The following is a 23824-nucleotide window of genomic DNA, read 5'->3' on the forward strand; positions in this document are numbered from 1 at the left end:
CCGCTCGCCGGCCCAGGAGGGAATCGTACCGTGCACCATGCTGTGCATCGCACACTCCAGGTCGTCGGTGGAGATGGAGGGTCTGTTCAACCACAAGGGTGAGTCGCGCTCTTATTCTGAAGGGCTTCCTGTCCACGGCCTCGTGTGACTCCTGCAGTTTTGAGGGATCAGCTTGTTTGTTGTGAGTCCGACTGTTGTGAGTCCGACTGTTGTGAGTCCGACTGTTGTGAGTCCGACTGTTGTGAGTCCGACTGTTGTGAGTCCGACTGTTGTGAGTCCGACTGTTATGAGTCCGACTGTTGTGAGTCCGACTGTTGTGAGTCCAACTGTTGTGAGTCCAACTGTTATGAGTCCGACTGTTGTGAGTCCGACTGTTGTGAGTCCAACTGTTGTGAGTCCAACTGTTATGAGTCCGACTGTTGTGAGTCCGACTGTTGTGAGTCCAACTGTTGTGAGTCCAACTGTTATGAGTCCGACTGTTGTGAGTCCGACTGTTGTGAGTCCGACTGTTGTGAGTACGACTGTTGTGAGTCTGACTGTTGTGAGTCCGACTGTTGTGAGTCCGACTGTTGTGAGTCCGACTGTTGTGAGTCCGACTGTTGTGAGAAAAATGTGAACTTATGAAAAGTTTCAGCTTGAGATGAATTTTGAAGTTTAAATCTTTTTTATTTACAATAACTTGCAAATATTCACGACGTTTGTTCATTTTTGTGTACAACTATCCTGCGAGACGACTGAGGACATGAGGATACAGTGACTGCATCTGCTTTATTTAAGTTGATGTTTGGACATGTTTTCAAAACAAATGAGGTTTTCAAGGCAGTTTAACTCTTGTGTCGGCTCTGGGTCAAGGTGACCCGGAGATAACACAGGGGTTCAGGATTTTTAACTTGTGCACATTTAGACAAACAAAAAAAACAGAGTCTAAAAAACACTGAAACCTTGAACGACTTGTCAGCACAACATATCAGAGACTCGACCCAAAGAGAGAGAGCGGAAGAAAGGAGGAAGAGAGAGAGGGAGAGAGAGCAGAAGAAAGGAGGAAGAGAGAGAGAGAGAGAGGGAGAGAGAGAGAGAGAGAAGAAGAATTAAGGGAGAGGAGAATGAGGGAAAGGAGGAGGGAGATAGAGAGAGAAAAGAAGAAAAGAGGGAGAGAGGAGAAGGAGGAGGAGGAAGAGAGCGAGGGGGAGAGAGAGAGAAGGAGATAGAAAGAGAGGAGAAGGCGGGAAAGGAGGAGGAGGGAGGGAGAGAGAGAGAGAGAAGGAGAGAGAGAGAGAGGAGAAGGAGGAGGAGAAGGAAGAGAGAGAGAAGGAGGAAGAGAGAAAAAGGACAAGGCGGGAAAGGAGGAGGAGGGAGAGAGAGAGAGAGAGAGAAGGAGATAGAGAGAGAGGAGAGGGTGGGAAAGGAGGAGGAGGGAGAGAGAGAGAGAGAGAAGGAGATAGAGAGAGAGGAGAGGGTGGGAAAGGAGGAGGAGGGAGAGAGAGAAGGAGATAGAGAGAGGAGAGGGTGGGAAAGGAGGAGGAGGGAGAGAGAGAAAGAGATAGAGAGAGGAGAGGGTGGGAAAGGAGGAGGAGGGAGAGAGAGAGAGAGAAAAGGAAGGAGAGAGAGAGAGAAGGAGGGAGATAGTTAAAGGAGAAGGCGGGAAAGGAGGTGGCGGTAGAGAGAGAGAAGGAGGGAGAGAGAGAAGGAGGGAGAGAGAGAGAGAGAAGGAGGTACACGACTACACAGAGAGGAGAAGAATCCACTGGAGCTTCACTTCACTCTGGTCTGAGGAACATTATCTTCTGATGTGAAGAACCTTCTGAGCTTCAGGTTCATGGACTCAGACTCTGGACTTGACACCAGTTTCATGGACGCTCAGAGGAGCAGCTGCAGGTTCTGGATGCTGGACTTGGGTAGGTGACCCATGAGCAACGCTGTTTCCATGACGACGGCTTCTGACGAATGACTTCAGTGTCGTCCAGTCATTCTGTTGATGCAGGTTCATTGTGTGAGGAGGCGTCAGGTCAGAGGTCAGAGGTCACAGTCATTGTAGCATTTTAAACACAGTGTTATCACAAAACAAATGTATTATTTTATAATGTTTATCTTATGAATTTATTTATTCATTTATTATTTTTAATTAAATGTATTTATATCCAGGTGCAACTTAATTAATTAATATTATTTATATATTTATTTAAATTACATTTACTTATATCCAGGTACAACTTAATTAATTAATATTATTTATATATTTATTTAAATGACATTTACTTATATCCAGGTACAACTTAATTAATTAATATTATTTATATATTTATTTAAATGACATTTACTTATGTCCAGGTACAACTTAATTAATAAATATTATTTATATATTTATTTAAATGACATTTACTTATATCCAGGTACAACTTAATTAATAAATATTATTTATATATTTATTTAAATTACATTTACTTATGTCCAGGTACAACTTAATTAATTAATATTATTTATTTATTTAAATTACATTTATTTATATCCAGGTACAACTTAATTAATTAATATTATTTATTTATTTAAATTACATTTATTTATATCCAGGTACAACTTAATTAATTAATATCATTTATTTAAGCTTTAATTTGTAAATAAAATAAAATAACAAATGTAATAAAAAAGTTGACGAATCACATCTTTTCTACATTAATACAAATATATTATGAAATCTTTTTATTTTTGTGTTACAAAAATCTTGATATTTTGTATTAATAATACATATTTTGACAGTATTCACGTGTAGAAATATGAGTATTTTTTCTTCTTCTAAACAAGTTTCTTTCTTCTACAGTAAGTATTACTGTAGATTTAGATTCAAATACTTGTAAAACTGCAGTAAAACTGCCACATCACTCTCAGGCCCCTCAGTATTTATGTAGCGTTCCAGACCCCCCGACTCGAGCCTCCATTTACACCCCGAGATGTTTGTGTCTCTCGGGGGGCGACCCCACCATGAGGGGGAGGCTCCCCTGGTGACACCCCTGGAATGTCAGGCATGTCCCTCAGACCTGGTCCTCAGACCCCGTAAATCTAACGGCTCTTTGAACCGGACGTGAGTTAAGATGCTGAGAGACACTTAAGTATCTGGGTCTCTTGTTCTGGAGTGAGGGGACCATGAGATGGATCTGTATCGTTGTGTTAGGAGAAAGAAGAGCTGAGCCAAAAGACATTCACTATTTCTACTCTTGCCTTGGGATCCAAGTTCTTAAAGTTCCTTCTTAGATGAAGGAGACAAGTTTGGCAACTGAGACTCAGAGTTTTGTTCAAACAACTTAACATTTATGACAAAATTTAGTTCAAAATTTGAAATTAACATACATTTTCACTTTTATTTTCCAAGTAAATGCCTCTAGATGGCAGCAGTCGTTACGTCATCTGCAGTTAAAGAAACAAATGAAATTCTGTGAGATGACTGAGGATGAGAGGATACAGTGAGCTTTTAAAGCTGATGTTTGGACATATTTTGGTTTGAAAACCGATGAAATTAGTTATGACTTTGTCAAGTACTGGACAATACTACACATATATACTAGTTGCTACACTATCACAACACCAGAGTCAAGTACTGGACAGTACTACACATATATACTTGTTACTACACTATCACAACACCAGAGTCAAGTACTGGACAGTACTACACATATATACTTGTTACTACACTATCACAACACCAGAGTCAAGTACTGGACAGTACTACACATATATACTTGTTACTACACTATCACAACACCAGAGTCAAGTACTGGACAGTACTACACATATATACTTGTTACTACACTATCACAACACCAGAGTCAAGTACTGGACAATACTACACATATATACTTGTTACTACACTATCACAACACCAGAGTCAAGTACTGGACAATACTACACATATATACTTGTTACTACACTATCACAACACCAGAGTCAAGTACTGGACAATACTACACATATATCGTTGTGACTACACTATCACAACACCAGAGTCAAGTACTGGACAGTACTACACATATATACGTGTTACTACACTATCACAACACCAGAGTCAAGTACTGGACAATACTACACATATATACTTGTTACTACACTATCACAACACCAGAGTCAAGTACTGGACAATACTACACATATATCGTTGTGACTACACTATCACAACACCAGAGTCAAGTACTGGACAATACTACACATATATACTTGTTACTACACTATCACAACACCAGAGTCAAGTACTGGACAATACTACACATATATCGTTGTGACTACACTATCACAACACCAGAGTCAAGTACTGGACAATACTACACATATATACGTGTTACTACACTATCACAACACCAGAGTCAAGTACTGGACAGTACTACACATATATACTTGTTACTACACTATCACAACACCAGAGTCAAGTACTGGACAGTACTACACATATATACTTGTTACTACACTATCACAACACCAGAGTCAAGTACTGGACAATACTACACATATATACTTGTTACTACACTATCACAACACCAGAGTCAAGTACTGGACAATACTACACATATATACTTGTTACTACACTATCACAACACCAGAGTCAAGTACTGGACAATACTACACATATATACTTGTTACTACACTATCACAACACCAGAGTCAAGTACTGGACAATACTACACATATATACTTGTTACTACACTATCACAACACCAGAGTCAAGTACTGGACAATACTACACATATATCGTTGTGACTACACTATCACAACACCAGAGTCAAGTACTGGACAATACTACACATATATGCTTGTTACTACACTATCACAACACCAGAGTCAAGTACTGGACAGTACTACACATATATACTTGTTACTACACTATCACAACACCAGAGTCAAGTACTGGACAATACTACACATATATACTTGTTACTACACTATCACAACACCAGAGTCAAGTACTGGACAATACTACACATATATACTTGTTACTACACTATCACAACACCAGAGTCAAGTACTGGACAATACTACACATATATACTTGTTACTACACTATCACAACACCAGAGTCAAGTACTGGACAATACTACACATATATACTTGTTACTACACTATCACAACACCAGAGTCAAGTACTGGACAATACTACACATATATACTTGTTACTACACTATCACAACACCAGAGTCAAGTACTGGACAATACTACACATATATCGTTGTGACTACACTATCACAACACCAGAGTCAAGTACTGGACAGTACTACACATATATACGTGTTACTACACTATCACAACACCAGAGTCAAGTACTGGACAATACTACACATATATACTTGTTACTACACTATCACAACACCAGAGTCAAGTACTGGACAATACTACACATATATCGTTGTGACTACACTATCACAACACCAGAGTCAAGTACTGGACAATACTACACATATATACTTGTTACTACACTATCACAACACCAGAGTCAAGTACTGGACAATACTACACATATATCGTTGTGACTACACTATCACAACACCAGAGTCAAGTACTGGACAATACTACACATATATACGTGTTACTACACTATCACAACACCAGAGTCAAGTACTGGACAGTACTACACATATATACTTGTTACTACACTATCACAACACCAGAGTCAAGTACTGGACAGTACTACACATATATACTTGTTACTACACTATCACAACACCAGAGTCAAGTACTGGACAATACTACACATATATACTTGTTACTACACTATCACAACACCAGAGTCAAGTACTGGACAATACTACACATATATACTTGTTACTACACTATCACAACACCAGAGTCAAGTACTGGACAATACTACACATATATACTTGTTACTACACTATCACAACACCAGAGTCAAGTACTGGACAATACTACACATATATACTTGTTACTACACTATCACAACATCAGAGTCAAGTACTGGACAATACTACACATATATACTAGTTACTACACTATCACAACACCAGAGTCAAGTACTAGACAATACTACACATATATACTTGTTACTACACTATCTCAACACCAGAGTCAAGTACTGGACAATACTACACATATATACTTGTTACTACACTATCACAACACCAGAGTCAAGTACTGGACAATACTACACATATATACTTGTTACTACACTATCACAACATCAGAGTCAAGTACTGGACAATACTACACATATATACTTGTTACAACACAACACAAGAGTCTTGTGCATGAGAACAGTTGACTATTGTGTACATGTATCTGTGAGTTGTGTATTGTTGTATTAAGAGTGTTTTCTCCTCCATATTCCCTCAGAGATGCAAGAGAAGCTTCTCTCGCCCACACATCTCATCACCATGAGCTAAAAACAAACACCAGAACCTTGAAGACACAAGTTGAATTTAACTTGTTTTATAATCTCTGCTGTCGTTGTGTTTTTATCTGTTGTTCATAAAACAAAATGTTCAGCTTTCTTACAAATAATTACTAAATAAGAGTTATTAACTCTCGCTTAATACTTTTACAACAAAACTTCTCTCTCGGTCTCACTTCCTCTCAGTGAACTGGTCATTGCAGCTACAAGTTTAGTAGATTTTAAGATGGACAAAGAATTGAAAATTGTTTGATTATAGTTGAAAATTGTTTGATTATAGTTAAAAATTGTATGATTATAGTTGAAAATTGTTTGATTATAGTTGAAAATTGTTTGATTATAGTTGAAAATTGTTTGATTATAGTTAAAAATTGTATGATTATAGTTGAAAATTGTTTGATTATAGTTGAAAATTGTTTGATTATAGTTGAAAATTGTATGATTATAGTTGAAAATTGTTGATTATAGTTGAAAATTGTTGATTATAGTTGAAAATTGTTTGATTATAGTTGAAAATTATTTGATTATAGTTGAAAATTGTATGATTATAGTTGAAAATTGTTGATTATAGTTGAAAATTGTTTGATTATAGTTGAAAATTGTTTGATTATAGTTGAAAATTGTATGATTATAGTTGAAAATTGTTTGATTATAGTTGAAAATTGTTGGATTATAGTTGAAAATTGTTTGATTATAGTTGAAAATTGTTGGATTATAGTTGAAAATTGTTGGATTATAGTTGAAAATTGTTTGATTATAGTTGAAAATTGTTTGATTTACTATATAAACCTTTAATGAAGTCTATAATATAAGTCTTTAATGAACCTTCTGCTCCATCTGTCCTCAGACTCCCTCTCAGTGTCCAGCAACGACACCCTCCAGCCGGGCTCCAGTCACACTCTGGGGCCTCACAGCTCTCCGGGGCCCAAGCGTCCGGGCAACACCCTGAGGAAGTGGCTCACCAGTCCGGTGCGACGCCTGAGCTCGGGGAAGGCCGACGGCCACGTGAAGAAACTGGCTCAGAAGCACAAGAAGAACCGCGACGGCACCAGGAAGAACATGGAGTCCATGCAGGGCTCGCAGAAGGACTCTGACGACAGCGCCGCCACGCCGCAGGACGAGACGCTGGAGGAGGTGAGTGCTTGTTGCCACGGTGACGAGCAGCTGACAGCTGTCACTCGTCTCTGCAGAGGATGCGCAACGAAGGCCTGAGCAGCGGAACCTTGTCCAAGTCGTCCTCGTCGGGCATGCAGAGCTGTGGCGAGGAGGAGGGCGAGGAGGGCGCCGACGCCGTCCCTCTGCCGCCCCCTATGGCCATCCAGCAGCATAGCCTGCTGCAGCCCGACTCTCAGGACGACAAGGTGAGCAGAGTTAACTCATCGAACGACTCCTTTAACCAGCGTTAAACTAGTTATGGTGGCGCTAGTTGAGATCCTAGTCTCTAGCTCCACCTAGTGTTACAACATCGCCATAGCAACACCTGCAGCGCTAACACTTTAGCTTTAGCTAAGTTTATATTGTGATTTCATCAGTTTTTCGACGCAAAACAATTTTCAACTATAATCAAACAATTTTCAACTATAATCAAACAATTTTCAACTACAATCAAACAATTTTCAACTAGAATCAAACAATTTTCAACTATAATCAAACAATTTTCAACTATAATCAAACAATTTTCAACTAGAATCAAACAATTTTCAACTAGAATCAAACAATTTTCAACTATAAACAAACAATTTTCAACTACAATCAAACAATTTTCAACTAGAATCAAACAATTTTCAACTATAATCAAACAATTTTCAACTATAATCAAACAATTTTCAACTAGAATCAAACAATTTCAACTATAATCAAACAATTTTCAACTATAATCAAACAATTTTCAACTATAATCCAACAATTTTCAACTATAATCAAACAATTTTCAACTAGAATCAAACAATTTTCAACTATAATCAAACAATTTTCAACTATAATCAAACAATTTTCAACTATAATCAAACAATTTTCAACTATAATCAAACAATTTTCAACTAAAATCAAACAATTTTCAACTATAATCAAACAATTTTCAACTATAATCAAACAATTTTCAACTATAATCAAACAATTTAAACTATAATCAAACAATTTTCAACTATAATCAAACAATTTTCAACTATAATCAAACAATTTTCAACTAGAATCAAACAATTTTCAACTATAATCAAACAATTTAAACTATAATCAAACAATTTAAACTATAATCAAACAATTTCCAACTATAATCAATCAATTTTCAACTATAATCAAACAATTTTCAACTATAATCAAACAATTTTCAACTATAATCAAACAATTTTCAACTATAATCAAACAATTTAAACTATAATCAAACAATTTTCAACTATAATCAAACAATTTTCAACTATAATCAAACAATTTTCAACTATAATCAAACAATTTTCAACTATAATCAAACAATTTTCCACTATAATGAATGGATGACAAATGGATGACGGATGGATGATAGATGGATGAATAAATGGATAAACTTAAAAATATTAACTCTGTAACTTGTATTTCAATCATTTATGATAATATTGATGAAACTAATCGTTCATTTACTGAACAAACTTCTCAAGTTGATTTTTCTCTTTTCTCTCCAAGTTTCCTTTTCTCTCGTGTAAAAATCCTTCGTCTTCTCCTTCTTCCTCCGATTAGTGTTGATCTAGTCAGAAGTTCATGATAGATGTAGATCAGTCTGTACCTCATGACCCTCATGACCCTCATGACCCTCATGACCCTCATGACCCTCACGACCCTCACGACCCTCACGACCCTGTAGAACCGTGTTTAGCTGCATCATGGGAAGTCTCTCTGGTGAGCTCAACATCATCTTGTCGGGGTCTCTCCACCTCCTCTCTGTTTCCAACTGTGTTCAAACCGGTTTGTTCTGGTTCTGGTCCTCAGTCCACGTCTCGTCTCAACCCTCGACCCAACAGCTCCGAGACCCCGAGTGCAGCCGAGCTGGTCAGTGCCATCGAGGAGCTGGTGAAGAGCAAGATGGTGAGATGTTGTGGCGTCTTATCACGTGGTCTAGTGTTTCACTTTCGTTTCTTATCAAAGTGAATCATTGATCAATATCTTATTACCATTCATCACCAGTTTGAATCTCAATGTACTTGTTCATGTTCTTTCTGTGAGTATTTTTAATATAAAATATTATATTTTCTTCATCGTTTCCCATCATTTATTGGAATAATGTATAGAAGATCAAATATTTCAATATAAAGTAACTTATACTTTACTTTTTTCTGTCAAATACAATATCAATAAATAGAAAATACATATTTTTGGATGGATGGATGGATGGATGGATGGATGGGTGGGTGGGTGGATGGATGGATGGATGGATGGATGGATGGATGGATGGGTGGGTGGGTGGATGGATGGATGGATGGATGGATGGATGGATGGATGGATGGATGGATGGATGGATGGATGGATGGATGGATGGATGGATGGATGGATGGATGGATGGATGGATGGATGGATGGATGGATGGATGGTGGATGGATGGATGGATGGATGGATGGATGGATGGTGGGTGGGTGGATGGTGGATGGATGGATGGGTGTGTGGGTGGGTGGATGGATGGATGGATGGTGGATGGATGGATGGATGGTGGATGGATGGATGGATGGATGGATGGATGGTGGATGGATGGATGGATGGATGGATGGATGGATGGATGGATGGATGGATGGATGGTGGATGGATGGATGGATGGATGGATGGATGGATGGATGGATGGATGGATGGATGGTGGATGGATGGATGGATGGATGGATGGATGGATGGATGGATGGATGGATGGATGGATGGATGGATGGATGGATGGATGGATGGATGGATGGATGGATGGATGGATGGATGGATGGACGGATGGACGGATGGACGGATGGACGGATGGATGGATGGACGGACGGATAAATAGATCTGAAAAGGAAGAAAAGAACCTGGAGATGAAACACATCAAAACACTCCCAGAAACTAAACTGTCACAGAGAGTAAAAATACAATTAGTCCAAAGAGTCCAACAAAACATTTGTATTCATGTCGTAACAAGAACCTCTTGAACGTTGTGTTCAGTCTCTGGAGGATCGACCCAGTTCTCTGTCGGTGGAACACGGCGACAGCAGCTCGCCGTCACTCAACCCGTCAGACAACTCTCTGCTCTCGTCCTCGTCGCCCATCGACGAGCTGGACGAGCGCAAGTCCGGCTTCCTCAAGAGGAGACAGTGAGTCCAGAAGGTTTGCTGGACCTGGACCTGGACCTGCTAACTGACCTGCTCTGATCTGCAGCTACGTCCTGCTGGAGCTGGTGGAGACGGAACGAGACTACGTGAAGGACCTGGGGTCAGTGGTGGAGGTACAGACGTTTATTCCACTTGATTGTCTGTACTGACTCATCTGTTCATGTCTGTACTGACTCGTTTATGCATGTCTGTACTGACTCTTCTACTCATGTCTGTACTGACTCATCTGTTCATGTCTGTACTGACTCTTCTGTTCATGTCTGTACTGACTCGTTTATGCATGTCTGTACTGACTCTTCTACTCATGTCTGTACTGACTCATCTGTTCATGTCTGTACTGACTCGTCTGTTCATGTCTGTACTGACTCTTCTATTCATGTCTGTACTGACTCGTCTGTTCATGTCTGTACTGACTCTTCTGTTCATGTCTGTACTGACTTGTGTCTGTACTGACTCATCTGTTCATGTCTGTACTGACTCGTTTATGCATGTCTGTACTGACTCTTCTACTCATGTCTGTACTGACTCGTTTATGCATGTCTGTACTGACTCTTCTACTCATGTCTGTACTGACTCGTTTATGCATGTCTGTACTGACTCTTCTACTCATGTCTGTACTGACTCGTCTGTTCATGTCTGTACTGACTCGTCTGTTCATGTCTGTATTGACTCTTCTATTCATGTCTGTACTGACTCGTCTGTTCATGTCTGTACTGACTCGTCTGTTCATGTCTGTACTGACTCTTCTATTCATGTCTGTACTGACTCTTCTACTCATGTCTGTACTGACTCGTCTGTTCATGTCTGTACTGACTCGTCTGTTCATGTCTGTACTGACTCTTCTATTCATGTCTGTACTGACTCGCCTGTGCATGTCTGCACTGACTCGTCTGTTCATGTCTGTACTGACTCGTCTATGCATGTCTGTACTGACTCTTCTACTCATGTCTATACTGACTCGTCTGTTCATGTCTGTACTGACTCTTCTATTCATGTCTGTACTGACTCGTCTATGCATGTCTGTACTGACTCTTCTATTCATGTCTGTACTGACTCGTCTATGCATGTCTGTACTGACTCATCTGTTCATGTCTGTACTGACTCGTCTGTTCATGTCTGTACTGACTCTTCTATTCATGTCTGTACTGACTCGTCTGTTCATGTCTGTACTGACTCGTCTGTTCATGTCTGTACTGACTCTTCTATTCATGTCTGTACTGACTCGTCTGTTCATGTCTGTACTGACTCTTCTACTCATGTCTGTACTGACTCATCTGTTCATGTCTGTACTGACTCGTCTGTTCATGTCTGTACTGACTCTTCTATTCATGTCTGTACTGACTCGTCTGTTCATGTCTGTACTGACTCTTCTGTTCATGTCTGTACTGACTTGTGTCTGTACTGACTCTTCTACTCATGTCTGTACTGACTCGTTTATGCATGTCTGTACTGACTCTTCTACTCATGTCTGTACTGACTCGTTTATGCATGTCTGTACTGACTCTTCTACTCATGTCTGTACTGACTCGTCTGTTCATGTCTGTACTGACTCGTCTGTTCATGTCTGTATTGACTCTTCTATTCATGTCTGTACTGACTCGTCTGTTCATGTCTGTACTGACTCGTCTGTTCATGTCTGTACTGACTCTTCTATTCATGTCTGTACTGACTCTTCTACTCATGTCTGTACTGACTCGTCTGTTCATGTCTGTACTGACTCGTCTGTTCATGTCTGTACTGACTCTTCTATTCATGTCTGTACTGACTCGCCTGTGCATGTCTGCACTGACTCGTCTGTTCATGTCTGTACTGACTCGTCTATGCATGTCTGTACTGACTCTTCTACTCATGTCTATACTGACTCGTCTGTTCATGTCTGTACTGACTCTTCTATTCATGTCTGTACTGACTCGTCTATGCATGTCTGTACTGACTCTTCTATTCATGTCTGTACTGACTCGTCTATGCATGTCTGTACTGACTCTTCTACTCATGTCTGTACTGACTCGTCTGTTCATGTCTGTACTGACTCTTCTATTCATGTCTGTACTGACTCGCCTATGCATGTCTGTACTGACTCGTCTGTTCATGTCTGTACTGACTCTTCTATTCATGTCTGTACTGACTCGTCTGTTCATGTCTGTACTGACTCTTCTATTCATGTCTGTACTGACTCGTCTATGCATGTCTGTACTGACTCGTCTGTTCATGTCTGTACTGACTCATCTATGCATGTCTGTACTGACTCTTCTATGCATGTCTGTTCTTACTCGTGTCTGTACTGACTCGTCTACTCATGTCTGAACTGACTCGTCTATGCATGTCTGTACTGACTCATCTATTCATGTCTGTACTGACTCGTCTATGCATGTCTGTACTGACTCGTCTACTCATGTCTGTACTGACTCTTCTATGCATGTCTGTACTGACTCTTCTATGCATGTCTGTACTGACTCATCTATTCATGTCTGAACTGACTCGTCTATGCATGTCTGTACTGACTCTTCTATTCATGTCTGTACTGACTCTTCTATGCATGTCTGTACTGACTCGTGTCTGTACTGACTCTTCTATTCATGTCTGTACTGACTCTTCTATGCATGTCTGTACTGACTCTTCTATTCATGTCTGTACTGACTCTTCTATGCATGTCTGTACTGAATCGTGTCTGAACTGACTCTTCTGTTCATGTCTGTACTGACTCTTATGTTCATGTCTGTACTGACTCGTCTGTTCATGTCTGAACTGACTCGTCTATGCATGTCTGTACTGACTCTTCTATTCATGTCTGTACTGACTCTTCTATGCATGTCTGTACTGACTCGTGTCTGTACTGACTCTTCTATTCATGTCTGTACTGACTCGTCTATGCATGTCTGTACTGACTCTTCTATTCATGTTTGTACTGACTCTTCTATGCATGTCTGTACTGACTCGTGTCTGAACTGACTCGTCTATGCATGTCTGTACTGACTCATCTATTCATGTCTGTACTGACTCTTCTCTGCATGTCTGTACTGACTCGTGTCTGTACTGACTCTTCTGTTCATGTCTGAACTGACTCGTCTATGCATGTCTGTACTGTCTCTTCTATTCATGTCTGTACTGACTCTTCTATGCATGTCTGTACTGACTCTTTTATGCATGTCTGTACTGACTCGTGTCTGTACTGACTCTTCTATTCATGTCTGTACTGACTCTTCTATGCATGTCTGTACTGACTCGTCTGTTCATGTCTGTACTGACTCTTCTGTTCATGTCTGTACTGACTCGTCTGTTCATGTCTGAACTGATTCGTCTATGCATGTCTGTACTGACTCGTCCATTCATGTCTGTACTGACTCGTCCATTCATGTCTGTACTGACTCGTCCATTCATGTCTGTACTGACTCGTCCATTCATGTCTGTACTGACTCTTCTATTCATGTCTGTACTGACTCGTCTATTCATGTCTGTACTGACTCGTCTATGCATGTCTGTACTGACTCATCTATGCATGTCTGTACTGACTTTCTAATGTGTCTGTCGTTCAGGGTTACATGAGCCGCATGAAGGAAGAGGGAGTTCCTGACGACATGAGAGGCAAAGACAAGATGGTGTTTGGAAACATCCACCAGATCTACGACTGGCACAAAGAGTACGATCGACCTCTCGATTTATTTCACACATAAATGTTCTTCATCAAGTGTCTCGTCGTCAGTTTCTTCCTGGCGGAGCTGGAGAAGAGTCTGGAGGAGCCGGACCGACTCGCTCCTCTGTTCGTCAAGCAGGTCCTTCTTTCAATCTTTCATCGTACAAATCTATTTGATCGTCAGTTGAACGTGTCTGTCGTCGTCTGCAGGAGCGAAGGTTCCACATGTACATCGTCTACTGTCAGAACAAGCCTAAGTCTGAGCACATTGTGTCGGAATATATCGACACTTACTTTGAGGTGAGTCCACAACATTAAGATCTTTTCATGTCTGTACTGACTCGTCTACTCATGTCTGTACTGACTCGTCTGTTCATGTCTGTACTGACTCTTCTGTTCATGTCTGTACTGACTCGTCTACTCATGTCTGTACTGACTCGTCTACTTATGTCTGTACTGACTCGTCTGTTCATGTCTGTACTGACTCGTCTACTCATGTCTGTACTGACTCGTCTACTTATGTCTGTACTGACTCTTCTGTTCATGTCTGTACTGACTCGTCTACTCATGTCTGTACTGACTCGTCTACTTATGTCTGTACTGACTCGTCTGTTCATGTCTGTACTGACTCGTCTACTTATGTCTGTACTGACTCGTCCGTTCATGTCTGTACTGACTCGTCTACTCATGTCTTGATCGACTCGTCTGTTCATGTCTGTACTGACTCGTCTGTTCATGTCTGTACTGACTCGTCTGTTCATGTCTGAACTGACTCGTCTGTTCATGTCTGTACTGACTCGTCTGTTCATGTCTGTACTGACTCGTCTGTTCATGTCTGTACTGACTCGTCTACTCATGTCTGTACTGACTCGTCTGTTCATGTCTGTACTGACTTGTCTGTTCATGTCTGTACTGACTCGTCTACTCATGTCTGTACTGACTCGTCTACTTATGTCTGTACTGACTCGTCTGTTCATGTCTGTACTGACTCGTCCACTCATGTCTGTACTGACTCGTCTGTTCATGTCTGTACTGACTCGTCTACTCATGTCTGTACTGACTCGTCTACTTATGTCTGTACTGACTCGTCTGTTCATGTCTGTACTGACTCGTCCACTCATGTCTGTACTGACTCGTCTGTTCATGTCTGTACTGACTCGTCTACTCATGTCTGTACTGACTCGTCTGTTCATGTCTGTACTGACTCGTCCACTCATGTCTGTACTGACTCGTCTGTTCATGTCTGTACTGACTCGTCTACTCATGTCTGTACTGACTCGTCTACTCATGTCTGTACTGACTCGTCTACTCATGTCTGTACTGACTCGTCTACTCATGTCTGTACTGACTCGTCTACTCATGTCTGTACTGACTCGTCCACTCATGTCTTCAGGAGCTGAAGCAGCGTCTGGGTCACCGGCTGCAGATCACGGACCTGCTCATCAAGCCGGTCCAGAGGATCATGAAGTACCAGCTGCTGCTGAAGGTACGTTGAAGTGAGTCTGGACTGAAGAGTCGTCTGAACTGGTGTCTCCTCAGGATCTGCTCAAAGTGTCCAAGAAGGCTGGAGCAGAGACGACAGAGCTGGAGGTGAAGAAGACGAGAAGTTCATGTTGAGAGTCCTGTGACTAAATGTTTGTCCACGTTCCTGCAGAAAGCTGTGGAGGTCATGTGTGTGGTTCCTAAACGCTGCAACGACATGATGAACGTGGGACGACTGCAGGGCTTCGACGTGAGTCCGACCTGAAGATCCCGTCCTGACCTGGACCTTCACGAGTCTCTGTCTTCAGGGGAAGATCGTGGCTCAGGGCCGGCTGCTCCTGCAGGACACCTTCATGGTGTCGGACCAGGACGGGGGTCTTCTGTCCAGGATGAAGGAGAGGAGGGTCTTCCTGTTCGAGCAGATCGTCATCTTCAGTGAACCTCTTGACAAGAAGAAGGGCTTCTCCAGCCCCGGCTACCTCTTCAAGAACAACATCAAGGTGACCACACGGGGGCGCCACACTGTGTTTTTATTCTAATGTTGGAGGCATTAATTCAGTTCAATTCAATAATTAGTTTATTTATTTATTTAGTTTTTAAAAAATATATGTTTGAATAAAGAATTATTTTTTAATTATATTTTTTCCACACGTTAAATTGATTCCTAAAAGTAAAAAAGTTCTTATTCCAATAATTAAAAAACAAATTCTCTGATTTTCTTTTTTTTGTCTTTATATTGAAATATTCAATATTGAAATTGTTTTATTTGAGGATTAAATTATTTAAAAATATTCAATATTTCATATCTTGGAAGGTTGAAGATTTTTTTTTAATCCAAGATTTTTCAAATTATTAAAACAAATTTAAAACAAAGTTCAATATTCTAATTGAATAATAATTAAATTCAGTATTCAAAATTGGAATAGTTTAAAAAAATTAATTTAACTTATAGTTTGAAAATAAAACAAGTTTTCAAATTCAGTCTTTTTTTATTCGTAGTCTTTTAATTTCAATATAAAATGTTGGTGAAATGGTGTCACCAGACAAAACCAACAGATCACAGAGCGACAAACTTTCAGCCAATCATGAGACACAGACAGTATTGAATATTAATATTGAATTTTAAAGACTATGAATTAAACAATATTGAATTTTTATCATTCATTTTTTAATTATTGGAATTATAATATAAAACTCTATGTGTAAAAAGAACAAACATTTATTTTGAAAAATTGAAATTTTGTTAGTTCAACCTTTCAATAAAGAAATGATTTAATTAAATGATTTAAAACATATCAACAAATGTTTCAGTGTTAACCTTGATTTAAACGTGTAACTGTGTGTTGTGCAGGTCAGCTGGTTGGGTCTGGAGGAAATATCCGACGACCCCTGCAGGTTCACCTTGACCTCCAGGTCGTCCAGCGGCAGCAGCGAGAGGTTCACGCTTCACTCCAGCAGCTCCGCTGTGGTCCAGGTGTGGCTTCACCAGGTCAGCCAGATCCTGGAGAACCAGAGGAACTTCCTCAACGGTGAGAGGAACAAACAGCAACATCACACGAGTTAAACACAAGTTAAACACAAGTTAAACACAAGTTAAACACAAGTTAAACACAACTTCATCAACGGTGAGAGGAACAAACAGCAACATGACACGAGTTAAACACAAGTTAAACACAAGTTAAACACAAGTTAAACACAATGTCATCAACGGTGAGAGGAACAAACAGCAACATGACACGAGTTAAACACAAGTTAAACACAAGTTAAACACAAGTTAAACACAAGTTAAACACAAGTTAAACACAACGTCATCAACGGTGAGAGGAACAAACAGCAACATGACACGAGTTAAACACAAGTTAAACACAAGTTAAACACAACTTCCTCAACAGTGAGAGGAACAAACACCAACATGACACGAGTTAAACACAAGTTAAACACAAGTTAAACACAACTTCCTCAACGGTGAGAGAAACAAACACCAACATGACACAAGTTAAACACAAGTTAAACACAAGTTAAACACAACTTCCTCAACGGTGAGAGGAACAAACACCAACATGACACGAGTTAAACACAAGTTAAACACAAGTTAAACACAAGTTAAACACAAGTTAAACACAAGTTAAACACAAGTTAAACACAAGTTAAACACAACTTCCTCAACGGTGAGAGGAACAGACACCAACATGACACAAGTTAAACACAAGTTAAACACAAGTTAAACACAACTTCCTCAACGGTGAGAGGAACAAACACCAACATGACACGAGTTAAACACAAGTTAAACACAAGTTAAACACAACTTCCTCAACGGTGAGAGGAACAGACACCAACATGACACAAGTTAAACACAAGTTAAACACAAGTTAAACACAACTTCCTCAACGGTGAGAGGAACAGACACCAACATGACACAAGTTAAACACAAGTTAAACACAAGTTAAACACAAGTTAAACACAAGTTAAACACAAGTTAAACACAAGTTAAACACAACTTCCTCAACGGTGAGAGGAACAAACACCAACATGACACAAGTTAAACACAAGTTAAACACAACTTCATCAACGGTGAGAGGAACAAACACCAACATGACACGAGTTAAACACAAGTTAAACACAAGTTAAACACAACTTTCTCAACGGTGAGAGGAACAAACACCAACATGACACGAGTTAAACACAAGTTAAACACAAGTTAAACACAACTTCATCAACGGTGAGAGGAACAAACAGCAACATGACACGAGTTAAACACAAGTTAAACACAAGTTAAACACAAGTTAAACACAACTTCATCAACGGTGAGAGGAACAAACAGCAACATGACACGAGTTAAACACAAGTTAAACACAAGTTAAACACAAGTTAAACACAAGTTAAACACAAGTTAAACACAACTTCATCAACGGTGAGAGGAACAAACAGCAACATGACACGAGTTAAACACAAGTTAAACACAAGTTAAACACAAGTTAAACACAATGTCATCAACGGTGAGAGGAACAAACAGCAACATGACACGAGTTAAACACAAGTTAAACACAAGTTAAACACAAGTTAAACACAAGTTAAACACAAGTTAAACACAACGTCATCAACGGTGAGAGGAACAAACAGCAACATGACACGAGTTAAACACAAGTTAAACACAAGTTAAACACAACTTCCTCAACAGTGAGAGGAACAAACACCAACATGACACGAGTTAAACACAAGTTAAACACAAGTTAAACACAACTTCCTCAACGGTGAGAGGAACAGACACCAACATGACACAAGTTAAACACAAGTTAAACACAAGTTAAACACAAGTTAAACACAAGTTAAACACAAGTTAAACACAACTTCCTCAACGGTGAGAGGAACAAACACCAACATGACACAAGTTAAACACAAGTTAAACACAACTTCATCAACGGTGAGAGGAACAAACACCAACATGACACGAGTTAAACACAAGTTAAACACAAGTTAAACACAACTTTCTCAACGGTGAGAGGAACAAACACCAACATGACACGAGTTAAACACAAGTTAAACACAAGTTAAACACAACTTCATCAACGGTGAGAGGAACAAACAGCAACATGACACGAGTTAAACACAAGTTAAACACAAGTTAAACACAAGTTAAACACAACTTCATCAACGGTGAGAGGAACAAACAGCAACATGACACGAGTTAAACACAAGTTAAACACAAGTTAAACACAAGTTAAACACAAGTTAAACACAAGTTAAACACAAGTTAAACACAACGTCATCAACGGTGAGAGGAACAAACAGCAACATGACACGAGTTAAACACAAGTTAAACACAAGTTAAACACAACTTCCTCAACAGTGAGAGGAACAAACACCAACATGACACGAGTTAAACACAAGTTAAACACAACTTCCTCAACGGTGAGAGAAACAAACACCAACATGACACAAGTTAAACACAAGTTAAACACAAGTTAAACACAACTTCCTCAACGGTGAGAGGAACAGACACCAACATGACACAAGTTAAACACAAGTTAAACACAAGTTAAACACAACTTCCTCAACGGTGAGAGGAACAAACACCAACATGACACGAGTTAAACACAAGTTAAACACAAGTTAAACACAACTTCCTCAACGGTGAGAGGAACAGACACCAACATGACACAAGTTAAACACAAGTTAAACACAAGTTAAACACAACTTCCTCAACGGTGAGAGGAACAGACACCAACATGACACAAGTTAAACACAAGTTAAACACAAGTTAAACACAAGTTAAACACAAGTTAAACACAACTTCCTCAACAGTGAGAGGAACAAACACCAACATGACACGAGTTAAACACAAGTTAAACACAAGTTAAACACAACTTTCTCAACGGTGAGAGGAACAAACACCAACATGACACGAGTTAAACACAAGTTAAACACAAGTTAAACACAACTTCATCAACGGTGAGAGGAACAAACAGCAACATGACACGAGTTAAACACAAGTTAAACACAAGTTAAACACAAGTTAAACACAACTTCATCAACGGTGAGAGGAACAAACAGCAACATGACACGAGTTAAACACAAGTTAAACACAAGTTAAACACAAGTTAAACACAAGTTAAACACAAGTTAAACACAAGTTAAACACAACGTCATCAACGGTGAGAGGAACAAACAGCAACATGACACGAGTTAAACACAAGTTAAACACAAGTTAAACACAACTTCCTCAACAGTGAGAGGAACAAACACCAACATGACACGAGTTAAACACAAGTTAAACACAAGTTAAACACAACTTCCTCAACGGTGAGAGAAACAAACACCAACATGACACAAGTTAAACACAAGTTAAACACAAGTTAAACACAACTTCCTCAACGGTGAGAGGAACAGACACCAACATGACACAAGTTAAACACAAGTTAAACACAAGTTAAACACAAGTTAAACACAAGTTAAACACAAGTTAAACACAAGTTAAACACAACTTCCTCAACGGTGAGAGGAACAAACACCAAGATGACACAAGTTAAACACAAGTTAAACACAACTTCCTCAACAGTGAGAGGAACAAACACCAACATGACACGAGTTAAACACAAGTTAAACACAAGTTAAACACAACTTTCTCAACGGTGAGAGGAACAAACACCAACATGACACGAGTTAAACACAAGTTAAAGACAAGTTAAACACAACTTCATCAACGGTGAGAGGAACAAACAGCAACATGACACGAGTTAAACACAAGTTAAACACAAGTTAAACACAAGTTAAACACAACTTCATCAACGGTGAGAGGAACAAACAGCAACATGACACGAGTTAAACACAAGTTAAACACAAGTTAAACACAACTTCCACAACGGTGAGAGGAACAAACAGCAACATGACACGAGTTAAACACAAGTTAAACACAAGTTAAACACAACTTCCTCAACGGTGAGAGGAACAAACAGCAACATGACACGAGTTAAACACAAGTTAAACACAAGTTAAACACAACTTCCTCAACGGTGAGAGGAACAAACAGCAACATGACACGAGTTAAACACAAGTTAAACACAACTTCATCAACGGTGATAGGAACAAACAGCAACATGACACGAGTTAAACACAAGTTAAACACAAATTAAACACAACTTCCTCAACGGTGAGAGGAACAAACACAAACATGACACGAGTTAAACACAAGTTAAACACAAGTTAAACACAACTTCCTCAACGGTGAGAGGAACAAACACCAACATGACACGAGTTAAACACAAGTTAAACACAAGTTAAACACAACTTCATCAACGGTGAGAGGAACAAACAGCAACATGACACGAGTTAAACACAAGTTAAACACAAGTTAAACACAAGTTAAACACAACGTCATCAACGGTGAGAGGAACAAACAGCAACATGACACGAGTTAAACACAAGTTAAACACAAGTTAAACACAAGTTAAACACAAGTTAAACACAACTTCCTCAACAGTGAGAGGAACAAACACCAACATGACACGAGTTAAACACAAGTTAAACACAAGTTAAACACAACTTTCTCAACGGTGAGAGAAACAAAAAGCAACATGACACGAGTTAAACACAAGTTAAACACAAGTTAAACACAAGTTAAACACAACTTCCTCAACAGTGAGAGGAACAAACACCAACATGACACGAGTTAAACACAAGTTAAACACAAGTTAAACACAATTTTCTCAACGGTGAGAGGAACAAACACCAACATGACACGAGTTAAACACAAGTTAAACACAAGTTAAACACAACTTCCTCAACGGTGAGAGAAACAAACACCAACATGACACAAGTTAAACACAAGTTAAACACAAGTTAAACACAACTTCCTCAACGGTGAGAGGAACAGACACCAACATGACACAAGTTAAACACAAGTTAAACACAAGTTAAACACAAGTTAAACACAAGTTAAACACAAGTTAAACACAAGTTAAACACAACTTCCTCAACGGTGAGAGGAACAAACACCAAGATGACACAAGTTAAACACAAGTTAAACACAACTTCCTCAACAGTGAGAGGAACAAACACCAACATGACACGAGTTAAACACAAGTTAAACACAAGTTAAACACAACTTTCTCAACGGTGAGAGGAACAAACACCAACATGACACGAGTTAAACACAAGTTAAAGACAAGTTAAACACAACTTCATCAACGGTGAGAGGAACAAACAGCAACATGACACGAGTTAAACACAAGTTAAACACAAGTTAAACACAAGTTAAACACAACTTCATCAACGGTGAGAGGAACAAACAGCAACATGACACGAGTTAAACACAAGTTAAACACAAGTTAAACACAACTTCCACAACGGTGAGAGGAACAAACAGCAACATGACACGAGTTAAACACAAGTTAAACACAAGTTAAACACAACTTCCTCAACGGTGAGAGGAACAAACAGCAACATGACACGAGTTAAACACAAGTTAAACACAAGTTAAACACAACTTCCTCAACGGTGAGAGGAACAAACAGCAACATGACACGAGTTAAACACAAGTTAAACACAACTTCATCAACGGTGATAGGAACAAACAGCAACATGACACGAGTTAAACACAAGTTAAACACAAATTAAACACAACTTCCTCAACGGTGAGAGGAACAAACACAAACATGACACGAGTTAAACACAAGTTAAACACAAGTTAAACACAACTTCCTCAACGGTGAGAGGAACAAACACCAACATGACACGAGTTAAACACAAGTTAAACACAAGTTAAACACAACTTCATCAACGGTGAGAGGAACAAACAGCAACATGACACGAGTTAAACACAAGTTAAACACAAGTTAAACACAAGTTAAACACAACGTCATCAACGGTGAGAGGAACAAACAGCAACATGACACGAGTTAAACACAAGTTAAACACAAGTTAAACACAAGTTAAACACAAGTTAAACACAACTTCCTCAACAGTGAGAGGAACAAACACCAACATGACACGAGTTAAACACAAGTTAAACACAAGTTAAACACAACTTTCTCAACGGTGAGAGAAACAAAAAGCAACATGACACGAGTTAAACACAAGTTAAACACAAGTTAAACACAAGTTAAACACAACTTCCTCAACAGTGAGAGGAACAAACACCAACATGACACGAGTTAAACACAAGTTAAACACAAGTTAAACACAATTTTCTCAACGGTGAGAGGAACAAACACCAACATGACACGAGTTAAACACAAGTTAAACACAACTTCATCAACGGTGAGAGGAACACAAAGTTAAACAACTGATGAGTCAATTAAAGATGTTATTAATATATATTTTTCTATTCAAATATTCGTTTTTTTCAACACAAAATGTTATAAATTGATGTTTTTTTTGTTTTTTAAACTGAAAAGTGTAAAAATAGATTTCGTTTTCCAATAGAAACACTTTTTATTTCAAATTTGCAACTTTTTTTTGCAAAATATTATTAAATGTTTTCGTTTTTTTAACATAAACAATAGAACAAATAGAATTTTCTTTTTT

At 39.1% G+C, this 23824-nt stretch overlaps 1 protein-coding gene across 2 annotated transcripts in view; it reads left to right on the plus strand.

The window, feature by feature from the left end:
- triob (trio Rho guanine nucleotide exchange factor b) overlaps positions 1 to 23824 on the plus strand; it is a 153351-nt gene that overhangs the window by 116265 nt on the left and 13262 nt on the right. For both annotated transcript variants that reach the window (XM_087778987.1, XM_087778986.1), the window contains exons 36-49: positions 1 to 98; positions 7230 to 7516; positions 7573 to 7743; positions 9341 to 9436; positions 10523 to 10671; positions 10736 to 10802; positions 14223 to 14326; positions 14390 to 14459; positions 14531 to 14620; positions 15714 to 15806; positions 15860 to 15910; positions 15975 to 16052; positions 16111 to 16302; positions 17154 to 17331. The exon at positions 1 to 98 is cut by the window's left edge and continues 152 nt beyond it. In XM_087778987.1, coding sequence (XP_087635113.1) covers positions 1 to 98; positions 7230 to 7516; positions 7573 to 7743; positions 9341 to 9436; positions 10523 to 10671; positions 10736 to 10802; positions 14223 to 14326; positions 14390 to 14459; positions 14531 to 14620; positions 15714 to 15806; positions 15860 to 15910; positions 15975 to 16052; positions 16111 to 16302; positions 17154 to 17331 — 1724 coding nt within the window. The remainder of the gene's footprint in view (positions 99 to 7229; positions 7517 to 7572; positions 7744 to 9340; positions 9437 to 10522; positions 10672 to 10735; positions 10803 to 14222; positions 14327 to 14389; positions 14460 to 14530; positions 14621 to 15713; positions 15807 to 15859; positions 15911 to 15974; positions 16053 to 16110; positions 16303 to 17153; positions 17332 to 23824) is intronic.

Source organism: Callionymus lyra, chromosome 17 (assembly GCF_982586985.1).
Source record: "Callionymus lyra chromosome 17, fCalLyr1.hap1.1, whole genome shotgun sequence".
In the NCBI taxonomy this organism is placed as follows: Eukaryota; Metazoa; Chordata; class Actinopteri; order Syngnathiformes; family Callionymidae; genus Callionymus; species Callionymus lyra.